The sequence below is a fragment of the Sitophilus oryzae genome, unplaced genomic scaffold, assembly GCF_002938485.1.
Source record: "Sitophilus oryzae breed Bouriz unplaced genomic scaffold, Soryzae_2.0 scaffold_509_pilon_pilon, whole genome shotgun sequence".
Lineage (NCBI taxonomy): Eukaryota > Metazoa > Arthropoda > Insecta > Coleoptera > Curculionidae > Sitophilus > Sitophilus oryzae.
In genome coordinates, this window is record NW_022147095.1 from 10,442 (window position 1) to 24,870 (window position 14,429).

Genomic DNA, 14,429 nt, shown 5'->3' on the forward strand with positions numbered 1-14,429 from the left:
CACAACCTCCTTTGATATTAAGTGTCAAACAATCGAACAATTTAATTCCTTCTGTCAAAACTAATTATTTGAATTTCATTATTAAAATATGCTGAGGTGTCTGCCCAGAACTTTGCAGCATTGTGTTTATAAAATATATCTACGTATTTTTGCTCTTTAGAGATATCATTAGTTGATATAATAAATATAGCGTATGATCAGAAAAGAGTAAATTGGCTTAAAATGACGATCGATGAAATATTGATTTTAACAAATGTCATTATGACGATACCAGATATTGTTTTACGTCGCTTGACGTTTAAAGTAATAGGCTACTGGTTAAAATCAAAGAAAAATATAAACTTTAAAACTAAATCTTAAATAACTTTACGAAAAACTTTAGAGTATGTAATATAAAATTGAAATAAAACTTACTATCAACTTCCAGTATTTCGGATTTTGGATTTGTTCTGAAAAATGTTTTAATCGATAGATCTCATTTATTGAAACAATGATAATATATATCCCCAAATCTAGACACTGAAGCTATCTAAGAAACTTCTAATGCACGCTTTCAGCCTGGGACACCCTGTATATGGTAGTAGCGAAATTTAAGTGTGGCCAGTAGTTTCTAAGACAAGTATAGGTGCTGATGTAGCGTATATGAGCATATATGCAAATATTTTGGCACCCTGTATGTCATAGTAACTGTGTTTAGGTATCGAACAAACCCTTGACCATCGACGTACCAGACCTTATCGAGTTTTTTAACTACAGGGCGGCGTCAAAACAACTGAGGCCCCCGACGCTCTTAGAAAAATGGTAGTTAAAAACAACAAAATCTTATTGTATTTGTCTACGTTGGCGGTGTGCGTCCGTTTTACTTATTATACCTGTGTAATTTCTTTATCCAAAATTATCATCATCGCGCTATGAAGATCTACGTCCTAAATGTCTATGTCGATCTTGGATTAAATTTAAAATATTAAAAGGTACTACAGAAGTAATAGCTATAGTTACACCAATTTGAAATTTTATAAAATTTAAAATGCGAGACAAAATATTCATGAATTTTTTTTTTTTTTAACAATTACTATTCATATAGTTATTTTTAAATCACGATATAACAAATGTAATACAAACACTAAAATCGTATAAATATTACCAAATACTTGCCAAATTAAAACTTAAACTCTAAACAGTAGTAGGTAAAGAGTGGGGAAAAGTAGTCCATTATTACACTAGTCCGAAAAGAATTTTCAAAATAAGCGTTCGGCATTTTAACGTTTTATATAAAACTGGCTAGGTATTTTACACAAAATGAAGAGGAAATTAAGATAAGGGATTATACTATATCCGCATTGCTGTTACTTTAGACAACTTCTTTATTTTTTAAGATCTTGATCGTCAAACATCAACAAAATGTTTGGACCAAATTCTCGAAAATAAGATATAATTTAAAATTCCGTTACAATACGGAATAGATTGAAGTTTTGTGATTACAGTGATATATGAACATATGGTTTTATTCAGAATTGCTTGCTATTTTATGGCAAATGCTGAAACTCTGAAACCTTAATTATTGTAATCAAAATCGCGATGAGTGTTTGGAATTTTAGGTGTGGCTTGCTGAACACGACAGGATCAGGCTAAACCTTATGCAGATTTCTGAATTATAATATATATTTCCTTCGACCATACATACACCCGCTTTACCCAACCCCTAAGAGCGAACAGTACAGCGTAATGAACTCTTAACCGGTTCCAACGCATATCGGAAATATAACAAAAAACTCAGACAACCTTTTTTTTTAACTTTTATTTTTTCTATATTTATTGGTCAACTCTACACGTGTGGAAGATTACGGTAATCCAATATTAATAAACTTTCGATAATAGACCAATAGGAACGCAGTCGCAACGGCATGCGGCAGTTCAATAGCTGACTGTGACGTCACGACGATACTTGCGCGTGCCGAAGTAATGTCAGTCTTTCCGCCATTTTTATGAATTAGAATTATGGAAGGTATAAAAAGGGATTTTTTTTTCAATTTTCAGTTTTCAATTTAAAAAAAAAAAAAAAAAATAAACGTAAAATATAGGTGCATTTCGTAGAAAGGAAAATATCGCGAATAAACGTTAAGTCGTCGCGTTCGCTCGACCAAATACAAAAATACTTATCGTTAAGATTCGCAAGTTGTTGGAGGAGAATCTAGAAGGAGAAAAAGGTGGCGACAGTCCGCTGATAGGTGGCGCGGACGGTCGATATCGTAGGGATCTGCGCTGGACGCCGAGCGCTGGGTTCGGTGTTCGCTCGGCTCACCCTGCAGGCTACGACCCGGATGCTCCTGCAACAAACAGAATATATTTTCTATATTCACATCACATAAAAACTCGAAGAAGTATATTAGGTATACCATGCTGGCAACTGTTACTCTTGGGTCGGTATTTGCGTGTGAGGAAGTAAATCGCATAGGGATTAAGTCGAAGTGAGAGAAATGCGACGGTGTGCTGTTGGGGAGTTGCCTGTAAGCCTTTCCCTATCAATAAAAAGTAAAATCACGATCGCAAACCGCTTATTTTTAAAGACCTTTTTTCGAAAAGATAACTAGATAAAATCATTAGATATGTTTCTGAGCATCTGAAATAGAATTATAAGGATATTGATAGGGTGTCCATTTTTTTATAACGAGTAAACATCAGTAGTTAATCGCGATAAGTAAAGCCCTAACGCGACCACCGAGAACTTGAAAGATTCTATGTAAAATTCTTACTTAAAAGATAATGTTTAGTGAAGTACTTTTTTTATTTATAAACATTTATTTAATTATTTTTTAGTATTTGTTCTTATAGCGGCAACATAGATACATTAATGTGTGAAAATTTCAACTGTCTAGCTATAACGGTTCATAAGATAGACCTTTGTGACGGACGGACGGACGGACGGACGGACAGCGAAGCCTTAGTAATAGGGTTTCCGTTTTTACACTTTAGGTACGAAACTCTAAAAAACAACTCGTATTAAAAAATAGGGGTTGATGGTAGGAGGGTGAAAATTTAGGGTAGTATGTATTAATGTATTTTTTAATGGCAACTCATAAAAAAAATAAAAATAAAATTTTTTGTCAAAAAAGTAAAAAAGAAAATTGGTTTAGACCACCCTTATTATTTATATGTCTAAGTCTAATTATTGAGTGTTAAAAAATAATTTTGCTCTATTTTAAAAATAGCAGAATATTTTATTCAATTCGGTATTTTATTTTTTTGTTTGTCCTTTTATGTCCATTTACGGTAACATCATTTCTGCAAAGTTATTCGACAATAGCGGGTTATTCCATATTCATAAGTTGTCTCTCGTATTTGCATTATGTTGATGGAGCAAAAGCTGCCAAATTTCAGAATTAATTCGCTAAAATTTGCTTTTAAATTATTATGTTAATATTGTGCATATATGGAGAAGAAAGCTCATAATAAATTCTGGAAATCATATTTACAAGTAAAACATTGAAACACTCAATATTATCGTATCTAAACGGCAATAATTTATCCATGAAGATATTTGAAAAATTGCAATTTCTCACTTGTGCAGATATACAGGGTGAGTCTTAAATAATTGTAAATGTTTTCAGGGTTGGTAGATCTCGATAAAAGAAACATATTTTCTCTTTACCATTTTTCAGGTAAGTCCAAAATAACCGAGTTATTTAAGTTTAAAAATTTAAAAAAAAATTATTTTTTTTTAAAATTTTAGAGGCCACCGGATTTTTATCCACCACCACCTCAACTCAAGGCCAATCAACATGATATGGGCAATGCAAATATGGCGGCGAAGGCAGCGCATTATTAAATTGTTTACCTTTAACCTGAAAAGCCGGTAGTGGTTTCTCGTTCCGATTGCATACGACAAATAACTAATTATCTCTAGTTTGTTGTGCTTCTGCAACACGTTTGTTTAGTTCTTAGTGTTCAGTGCATGGTGTGATCAGAAAATTGTGATAAAATAAGAGTGTGATAAAAATCCAAACCAGACATTCCACATAGGGAACTTCAACTTCAAACTTTTGTGCTTGTCGTACTCCTGTATTATTAATTATTTTAAGGTAACAACTAGAAGTATTTATCAAGATATTACACCTAAATGAGTAAAAATCATTCACCGCCAGTCTGCATAGTACTTTATAATGGTTACTTACAATAATCAAAAGGTAGGTATTAAAGGATTAACATTTTATTGTGCCTTTACATGCCTTTTACATGCTCTGTTCCAAATTGTCACGGGAATTATAGAGGGGGTACCAAGGTTTCTGCTTTTATATTCCCCAAAAATGACGAGCTTCGTAAAAAATGGTTGACAGCTATTAAAAGAGATAATTTCACTCCTACTAGTAGTTCTCGGGTAAGAAGTGCATTAAATATGCCTCAAAAAGGCCAAAGGCCGAAGCTTCTGTTACCCTAGTGAGGCTAGTGACCCTAGTGACCCTAGTGAGATGTCACCCTAGTGACCCTAGTGAGTTATGGCTACTGCTTACACTTACCTCACTATAAGTAAAATATTGGAAGAAGAATCAAACTTTTTACATCAAAAAGATTACAGAAAGATATTGACAACACTGAGATTTGAAAATATAAATGGCCTGGATGTAAGTCTTTTTTTAGGTCACAATTGCCCCGCACATACGTCAGAATTTATTTTTAAATCCATCTTGTTCAGAACTATATAAAGTTTCTTTCTATATAAAATCTTGAAACACATATTATATTTTTTAGTTATCCTCACCTATTATAGTTTAACTTTATTCCCATTTGTGTAATGTTGCAAAACATAGAAAAAATATTCCATATTTTTTGATCCAAGCCAGTGTAGTTTATAATTCCAAGAGCATTTACCAAGGCTTTTACTAAGACAAGTAGCTTCCTATACTGTCCATAATAGTATATATTCATCAAACGTTCAGTAAATTCTAAACTATGGTAGGTAAGTAAGTGTTTGCAATTGAATATTTAGTTTATATTGTTATTTTCTGTCATATATTTCTGGTTATTTCTTTTTCCGATGATTTTGAACACCCTATATATGCTACCTCAAGTTTGAATATTTTAACACTACCTATTTTCTGAGAAAGCGGACCTTTTTATAAAAAGTAACTAACTGATGTTTTCATAAAAGTAATAATACAAAAAATTCCATACTTATGTGGAGAACTCTAGATATTAAAAAATTAGTGAAATATTACGTAATCTAACCCGACATTTGTGTGAAAAATGTCTATTTGGAAATAAAACAGGGTTTAAAATACGCGTCAAATAGAGCACTTCTATCTCCGCCATATTGGAAAAGGTTGAATGGCCTTGTGTGGAGATGGTGATGTAATATCAGAGATTAAAAAATTTCCGGTGAACAGGTAGTTCTAAAAAATTTTCGAAAAATATACAGGGAAATTTAAAAGAAAATACACGATTATCAACATCTTTTTTTGCGAAAAAAACCTCATAGACCTGGGGTCCCTCATGTTCCTGGGGTCGAAATATGCCAGCCCTGAAAATATTTACACTTATTTAAGACTCACCCTGTATATATTATAAGATACTTGAACCTTATAAAATACTTGAAATGACTAGTGTTGCTGTCCAGTACTTGGTTGATTTCATTACAGAATTCTTCTACTTCCTCGTTCGAGGGACTAATTGTTGGAGCGTATGTTTGTACCACTTGCAAGCAATATTCTCTGAGATACCTGTTGTTTTATTCCTTTGTCTTTCCACTTCTTGATCAGAAATCCTATGCCGCTTATTCGTGGATGACAAACGTCTCGGATGTACATTTATATAGTATGTTTCAAAATGACTAAGAGCACAGCGAGTAGGGCTGGGGCCATAAAACACCACAAACATAATCATAAATCATATGCGTTACAACTTTTTCAAATTCCATCAGCCGACTTTTTATTTAATAACATAAATTGTTTGCCCATGAATGAGCCCATAATAGATTACAAAAAAAAATTGTTCGCTTTTTTTACGTTGGCTGATCGTTCTCTAGTTATTCTGTGGTATAATAGCTACCTGTTCATTTTATGGTTATCAACCCCGCCAATTTATATCTGTAAAAATATATTTAAATATACCTGTCAAAAATTACGTACATTCAGTATCTTTGTATCTACCGTATCTACCTTGCTGTGTCATTTGCAAACATGGAGATATTTATTCCAAGCAAGATAGATGGTATTCTTGATTTAAGAGCGAAAACTATACTTTTAAATGTTCATGATTTCTGTGTGCATCAAGATCCCTTGGCAACTGTGAATAGTCTAGTTACGAAATTTTCAAATATTACGGGAGTTGGTAAAGCTACGATTTATAGAGTTCTGAAAGAGAGAAATAGTGGAACTATTGGTGAGATTGTTGAAGTTGTGAATGACTGTTCTAGAAGCATCATAAGGAGAAATGTGCATGCCTTTTACTTAAACAAGGAAATACTAACTCTCGATAAAATTCAGTGTTGTAAATGAAGACTAAAACTTGTCGGACATGGAAAGAAAAAACTTTGGTCGACTTTAAAGAAAATGAAATCGTGGGAAAAGTACAACCGGAAGTCTGTACTCAATAACAGAAGACATATTCTTTTGAAGAAGGCAATATCTAAGAGACATTCGTAAATATCGCAGGAAAGGAAAATCTATCTTCTACCTAGACGAAACATGGCTGAATTAAGGACATTCTGTTAAGAAAATCTGACAAAGCGTTTTTAAAAGGATTATCGACTGGTTTGAAAACCCCTTCCGGGAAAGGACGCATGCTAATAATAACGCATATTGGGGAAGGTAATGGATTCGTACAGAATTGACTACTGCAATTTGAATCTAAATCGACCAAGGATTATCATGAAGAAATGATGGCTGATGCTTTTGAACATTACTTACTTTTACAAGATTATTATTTTCCCAAATGATAACATTACTTCCAGAAAAATCTGTCATTGTTATGGACAACGCCAGTTATCATTCGAGATTAGTAAAAAAATTGCCAACCGCTTCTTCAAACAGAAAACATCATAAACATTAACGTTTCTTTTCTCAAATTGCGTGGCAACTTCCAGGAGGGGCGCGGGCCTCCCCTGTCTCCCCTTCGCTACGACCATGGGTGACATCGTTTGAAACTTTATGTCGGAATTGGCAAAGTAACCTCAAAAAAATTACATAAAAAACTACTCTAAAAAAATTACGAGTTCTACCTAGTTAATTTGCGTTTATTCGATGTCTTATCACTGAACAAATTCTAAAAATACGTTGTTGTCTTAACAAAAAAAAATGTTCAGCAAATTTAAAAGACGTAGCCAAAACAGGAATATTTCTATTCTTAATTCGCGCGTTTGCTTGTTGGGTTTTTCAGAGGTAACTTTTATTAAGTGCATAAAGTGTGAGAATGGTTTATTCTCTTCAAGGAAGAACTGAAATTATTTTCATTTATGGAAAGGTTGGAACGTGCGCACGAAGGACGGCATTGGTTATCAATGAAATAAATCAAAATCGTGAGGTAAGTGCTGGATTTGGTGACAAAGTTCTCCGAAACTGGTTCGGTGAGTAATAGAAAAAGAAATAACCTACCAATGATGAACGAAGAAGCTCAAATTGAGGGTTTGAAATTATTTGCTGCAGAGTCCACCAGCTCCTTGCGGACAGTAGCACAACAGACAGGAATATCACACGAGACTGTAAGAAAAACAGTGAACATGCAGATACTTCAAGAACTCGATGACGATGATTTTGATAGAAAGAAAAAAGTGAAATCATGAGTCGTCAAATCAACGCTACAACCCTAACATTCTGCCAAACATCTGTTTCCGATGAATGTTCATTTTCTCTAAATGGAAATGTTAACAAACAAAACTGTCGGTATTAGAGTGATGAAAACCCGCATATTTTTGGAGAAGGGCATACACAATATCCCCAAAAAGTTAATGTTTGGGCTGGTGTTCATGGAAATGCCATTATTAGTCCTTTATTTATTGTGGAAACAGGTGATGTGTATCTTAATATGCTTCAAGAGACTATTGATCCTCTTATCACCCAAGAGCTAGAAACTCAAATTGGTACAGAGGGTAATCCAGTTTTACAGGAGGAATTGTTAACATTTCAGCAGGACGCCGGACTGTGGGCTCCACCAGTGGCGGATACAGAGGGAGGGCCCATGGGGCCCGGTTCTTTAAAAAGGAGCCCGGTTCCCTTGTTCTTTAAAAACAAAGCATGAAAAATAGTCAAATACAACTTCTATTTTTAATTTCTTAATCTAAATAAGTGCCATACAAATATTGATAAAATAATTTAATATACCTAATATACATATAATAGGTATATAGTTTTTATAGTACCGTATGATCGAAAAGAAACGGCATCAGCGATGGATATGAAATAAAGATCGGTGTCATTTTATATGTAAATTTATATGGGAAATATCATCAATCGTCATTTCCCAGCCAACTGGACGCCGTTTTTTCTATCATACGGTAGATATATGTACAAATATTTTATTCAAACATAAATATTATTTTCTCTATTTGTACCTTGTACGGAGTGATCAACAATGATAGGATGACTATTTATCAGCTGTGATTACTAACGTCAAAACAAACTAAAAATTAAATAAAATGATAAGATTTTGACGATAAAATTCGATTTCCATAATAATGTGAGATAATCAAAACGAGATGAGAAATAAATGGATTTAATTGGTTTTAAAAGTTTTCTAATTCAGTTATTGAATAAGTGTATTAAACAATATAGGTTGCGTACATGTAAGAATTTTTAATAAAAAAACGCATCTTAAGTATGACATGGTCTCGTACACTTTCGATCAATAATTTGTCGGACATGTTTAATGTAAAACCGGCTATCAAAACCGCTCCACTAAAAACAGTCCCTCGGCGTAGGCTATTCGTCCCCCTCCCAGCATTCTCTGGTTTCGCCGGATGGTCGTCGGGTACCGACGATACTGAGGACTGGACGCAGTCGACTGGTCTAAAGGTACATTCAAGCTGAGAGCGTCGAGCGTCGCGTCGCGTTTGCGTCGCGTCCGCCCCATCGAACTTGAACCCCGACGCTCAGCGGACGCTAGCGCAACGCCAAACGCGACGCTGTCTGCTTGAACGGTCTAATTTAAGTTAAGTGAATTGATTCCATTTCGACACGCGGACACGACGCAAACGCGACGCGACGCTCGTCGCTCTTAGCCTGAATGTACCTTAATGCAGTGCGCGGGCTTACATTTATTTCAATGTAAACTGAAAATCACGGATCGCTCGGTCCCGCCGGTACCTGTCTTTGTAAGCGCTCAGCTTAAAACTGACAGTGTATTTTAACAAAACTTAAAATAAATCTTAAAACCCTAATACCCCACACTGATGCGGTCAGTACCTTCTTACTAACCATGGATATCTTTATCGTCCTATAGTAGCTAACCATGGATATCTTTATCGTCCTATAGTGATTTCAGAAATACACTATAGTATATAATATGATGTATTATAAACATTATAGAAAACTACAGAAAATACTATTTTTGTAAGATGCTTATGCTATTTAGACTCAAAAATAAAGAATCACTTTAAAATTCTTTATAGGAAACGCCACTCATTTGTGCTTAACCATATGCATTTCTATTTTGCTTATAGTTTTGTGCAATATTTATTACAGTAAAAAAAGTTTTACATGAAGCTAGTTGCAGCACTTGCAAAGGTACGGTACTAACCTACTGTTAGACGAACCACTCGTCCTTCTGCGCGGGCCCGTCGCTCTGACCGTTCTGGGGGGCGGCGGGCGACGCGCCTCGGCCTACCCTGCCGGGCAGTAGGGGCGGTCCCGGGCCGGCGGCTTGCGGAACCCGGGCGGGCCCGCAGGGCGGCGCCAGTTTCCCGACGACGGCGGCGCTATCGTGGCGGCGGCGGCTTGGTGGTGACCGTCGGCCAGCGTCGTGGTGCTGCCGCTGCTCACCTTCACCACTTGGCCGTTGGATCCGTACATTTGACCTACTAGTGGTGGGAAGAGAGAGAGAACGGATTTGGTGAGGTGGTGGCGGATCAGAATCCGAGCTGTAAGTTTGTTACTGAACAAGAAGCGTCAGAGGGTTGTTGAATTGTTTATTGTTTCCCATAGGAGTATATCAACAAATTACCAGATTCTTTATAAGCTCTAGATAATATTGCCTAATATGAAGGTAAAACGTAAATAATATACAAATTTGATTTATATCCTAAAAGTAGTCATAGTGATATAAAATCAACCATACTAATTACTATTGATAGAAGTACTGGTACCACATGTTAGAGATGAGCAACAAATCGCAAACTGTGATTCAATCGCAGCGATTTTAAAATCGCAATTGGCTATCGTAGGAAGCTATGACTGCGATTTCTTCTATTTGCGAGTTTCAATTTAGGCAACCAATATTATCTACTATTGTTGCGAGTTGCGATTATGCTGCGATCGTGATTTTGTAAACTAGGACCGTGATAACCTTCTATCTTCGCTATTCGCGATTTTGTTGCGAATATAATTTTGTGGACCATTGAATTTTGTGGTGCAATTGAATTTTTCCTTTGATTTTATTTATTTATAGAGGGTATTATTATTCTAGCGCCAAGATCATAATATACCGGGTGTTTCTCAAGAGTAGGTCGTCCCTATAACTTTTATATTTTTTTTCCTTTTTTTATGAACAAACGAGATTTGGTATGTTAGCATATGACATAAATTAGGATTGATTGACGTATTCAATTCGTTTCGATCACTTCCTGTTTCACCGGAATTAACTACAACTTATGATTTTTAAATGGTATTTTTTTACTCGGTATTTTTTTACTTTATTCGATAGACAATGGCATATCATATGTCAGCTTTTTACATTTACGCTAAAAAAATCGTATTTTAATTTTCAATCTAGAGTGACATGGCTGTGTTAAAAACACTAATTTTTAATCAAGGATCGTCGGAAAAAAAGTTAATTGTCTATTGTATTTTGTGTGTTGTCCTGCCCGATTAAAAGATGCCTCAACCGTATTTTTAATCATATCTCAATGTTTTCAAACGGAACAAGGGTGGCTCATTAGCATATTTAGAAGAAGCATTTTTACGAATAATTTGGTACCACACATTTGGTATTTTGAGTCAAATTATCGTTATGAACCGCATGTTACAATTTTCAGTTAAACCATATGCGACAATGTCAAAAGTTGATATTATATGTCATATTATTCAGAGTCAGTCATTTTCTATCGAATAAAGTAATAAAAATACCGAGGGTGTCATTAAAAAATGAAAGATTGGAGTTGTTTCTTTATCTGAAAAAATAAAAAAGTTATAGAGGTGAGCCGTCTTAAAAAATAGTTCTTTAAGAAATGGATAAATAATTAGATAACTGAGAACCGTAGAAAGAGTAGGTATTGGTATATGTAGTTGCAGCATATTATAAAGTTTTTATACCTATACTATGTGTAGCAGATGTTAAAAAAACTTAAAAACTAAACAACTGATTTTTATTAACTTTTTTTGACTGTTAAGCTATAGGTTCGTACACAATCATATACCTAGTACAATATTTAAATATTAAAATCGCAATCGCAGGTTACAGTCGCAGCGATTTAAAAATCGCAATAGCAGTTTCAATTACAATTTTCCTCCATCTTCCACTTGTTATCAACCGCTCATGTTTATTGTATGAATGTGCCCTACCTAATTGTTTTTCTACAAGTGAAATAAATAAATTGTTATTTCTATTAATGAGGCCACATTATTTATTAAATTTTAAATAGGCTAGTGGAAGAGGATTGAGTGTACGTCATTTTTTCGTAAAATTGATTTCAACTCTTCCAGAAGATATAATATAATATACTAGTGAAGAAACGCAAGAATAAATCCAACAGTTGGTCCTGAACAAATATCTTAACTAGCGACGACTCAGAGAACCCAATTTAAATTTTATTATCGTCATTAATAGTATGCGAAAAGGTCATCATTCAACTCGGAATTCAAATGAAAAGTTATACAAGGTGTCCCAGAAATCAGTGCAAGTATTTTAACTGGTAGTATAGTTCAACCCCAGAAACACACCTCGCCTATGAGGTTTTTTTCGCGAAAAAAAAATACAACATACTTATTAAATGCTACATAGGTATTAGATTAAATTTACAAGAAAGAAAATCCAGAAAAGATCCAGTGGTCAAAATTTTAGCAAAAATTCATATTCTTTGGAAATTTTCAAAGTAAAATAACTCCCTTATTTTGGACTTGGATTTGAAAAACGATAAAGAGAAAATATGTTTCTTTTATCGAGATCTATCACCCCTTAAAATACTTGCACTTATTTCTGGGACACCCTGTATATTCGTAGGAAAAGAAAAATCATCAAAAGGATAATCTGCAATATTGATGAGTTTAAGGAAAAAGCATCAAAAGTCACACTTCTGATAAATAGTGAAAATTGCTTATAAGGAGATACAGAAATCCAGTGATTGAGTGTAGTGCAAAATAAATGTAAAGAAAAAGCTTACACAATAGTGATTTAGTGCTCGGAAATAAAGTGTCAGAAAAAGACATCAGTGTACAGGGTGGGTCAAATTCGACGCTTTTAAATGGAAACACCCTTTCCTATAGGAGATAGACGAAAACTAATATCGGTGTCTGGAGTTCAATTTTCATCAAAAACATGATGGTGAAAACCGCACATCAATATCTGTTACCGTTTCGGAGTTACGGGGAGTTTTTCAAAAATATGCATTTTTAACAAATCGCTGTAACTTTTTTGCTATGGAAAATTTTGTATTTCTATGCACCTTTTTATGTAACATTTCCAAAGCACCTTTTTATGTAGAATTCAATAGTTTAAGTATATTTTTTTTAAAATTAATAATTTAAGAGTTATCAACAGAAAAAATAATTTTTTTATTTGGGACACCCTCTATATTTTTAATTAATTGAAAAGAATTTAAAATTACTTTTCCAAAAATATAGCACACTTGATATTTTGTTATAATCCCCTTCGAAATACAGAATTTTTAAAAGTTCGCCACTTTTAACTAGTATAGGCTTTGGACCTCTTAGTGATGATCGGCCCCTAATGGAACTCGAAAACATATTTTTCCAGCAAGACGACGCACCGCCTCAGAACGCTGAAGTTATCAGCAAATTTTTGCAGCCAATTTCGAGAATAATAATTGAATAGCTAACCAAGATCCCAGCCGTTGGCCGTCGAGGCCGCCTGTCTTAGTGCCCATGGATCTAATTCTATGGATATATTTGCGGAAGAATAAAGGTTCCTAATTCTTCCGTATAATCTAGACAAGAATTAGAAATACTTAGCAGTTATGAGAGGGTATTTTTCACCTCCACTGAGTTAATGAATTCCGCGAGAAATGTTCAAAAACTGCCCCGTCTATCCATAACAGAAGACAGTCGATATGTCGAACACCTGTAGCAAAATCTTATGTCCTGATTTGCTATTTATTTTTATTGTTATTAGATATAGTTTAAATGTGTTGATGTTGGTTAAATATATTTTAAATTGTTATAAATATATTATAAAATTCACACAGCTAGAATTTTTTTGCATTACAGCCGGTGCCGTTCAAAGCCTACTTATTTAAAGCGGGCGAATTTTTATATACTCTATATCTGGAAGAAGAATCGAGCAAAATATCAAGTGTGTTATATTTTTAGAAAGGCAATTTTAAATTATTTTCAATAAATTCAAAATATACAGGGCGTCCCATATAAAAATCAAATTTTCTGTTGATATTTCTTAAATTATTAATTTTAAAAAAATTATACTTAAACCATTAAATTCTACGTAAAAAGGTGCTTTGGAAATGTTTTCATAAAAATACAAAATGCATATTTTTGAAAAACACCCCGTCACTCCGAAACGGTTACAGATATCGATGTGCGGTTTTCACCATCATGTTTTTGACAAAAATTGAGCTCCAGACACCAATATTATATTTTGTCTATCTCCTATAGAAAAGGGTGTTTCCATTTAAAAGCGTCGAATTTGATCCACCCTGTACAATAACTTACAATATATCTCTCTGGTAGGTTAATTTAAAACATAATTACTTATTTTATTGATCCTTCATTGGCTAGATTAAAGCAAACAAACTTTTTAAACGCATATTTGTCTACTCGTTCGTGGAGTAGTTTTATTAAAATAGTCTTAATAATTTTAGTTGAAGGTTTATTTTATAGGTTTACTGTTAAATTTCTAAGTCACACCGGGTAATTTTGACATACAAATTTCCTTTCGTTTATCTAATTTAAACAATATAAGTTAAACATCGTTAAGGTTAGTAACTAAGGTTAGTATTACTTGGTTAAGTGACTCTTAGGCAAAGAATATTATAGTTAACACAGAATTACCTTTGTCTTAGGTCAAACAACCATACTGTTAATTTGCGACAGTTA

The 14,429-nt window shown here is 34.0% G+C and overlaps 1 protein-coding gene across 1 annotated transcript in view; it reads right to left on the minus strand.

Moving 5' to 3' along the window:
* Positions 1–2,089: 2,089 nt before the first annotated feature.
* Positions 2,090–14,429, minus strand: part of LOC115886888 — a 28,654-nt gene continuing 16,314 nt past the window's right edge. The window contains exons 6-7 of the mRNA XM_030906213.1: positions 9,727–10,006; positions 2,090–2,327 (exon numbers count right to left, since the gene is read on the minus strand). Of these exons, the coding sequence (XP_030762073.1) occupies positions 9,810–10,006 (197 nt within the window). The 3' untranslated portion in view covers positions 2,090–2,327; positions 9,727–9,809. The remainder of the gene's footprint in view (positions 2,328–9,726; positions 10,007–14,429) is intronic.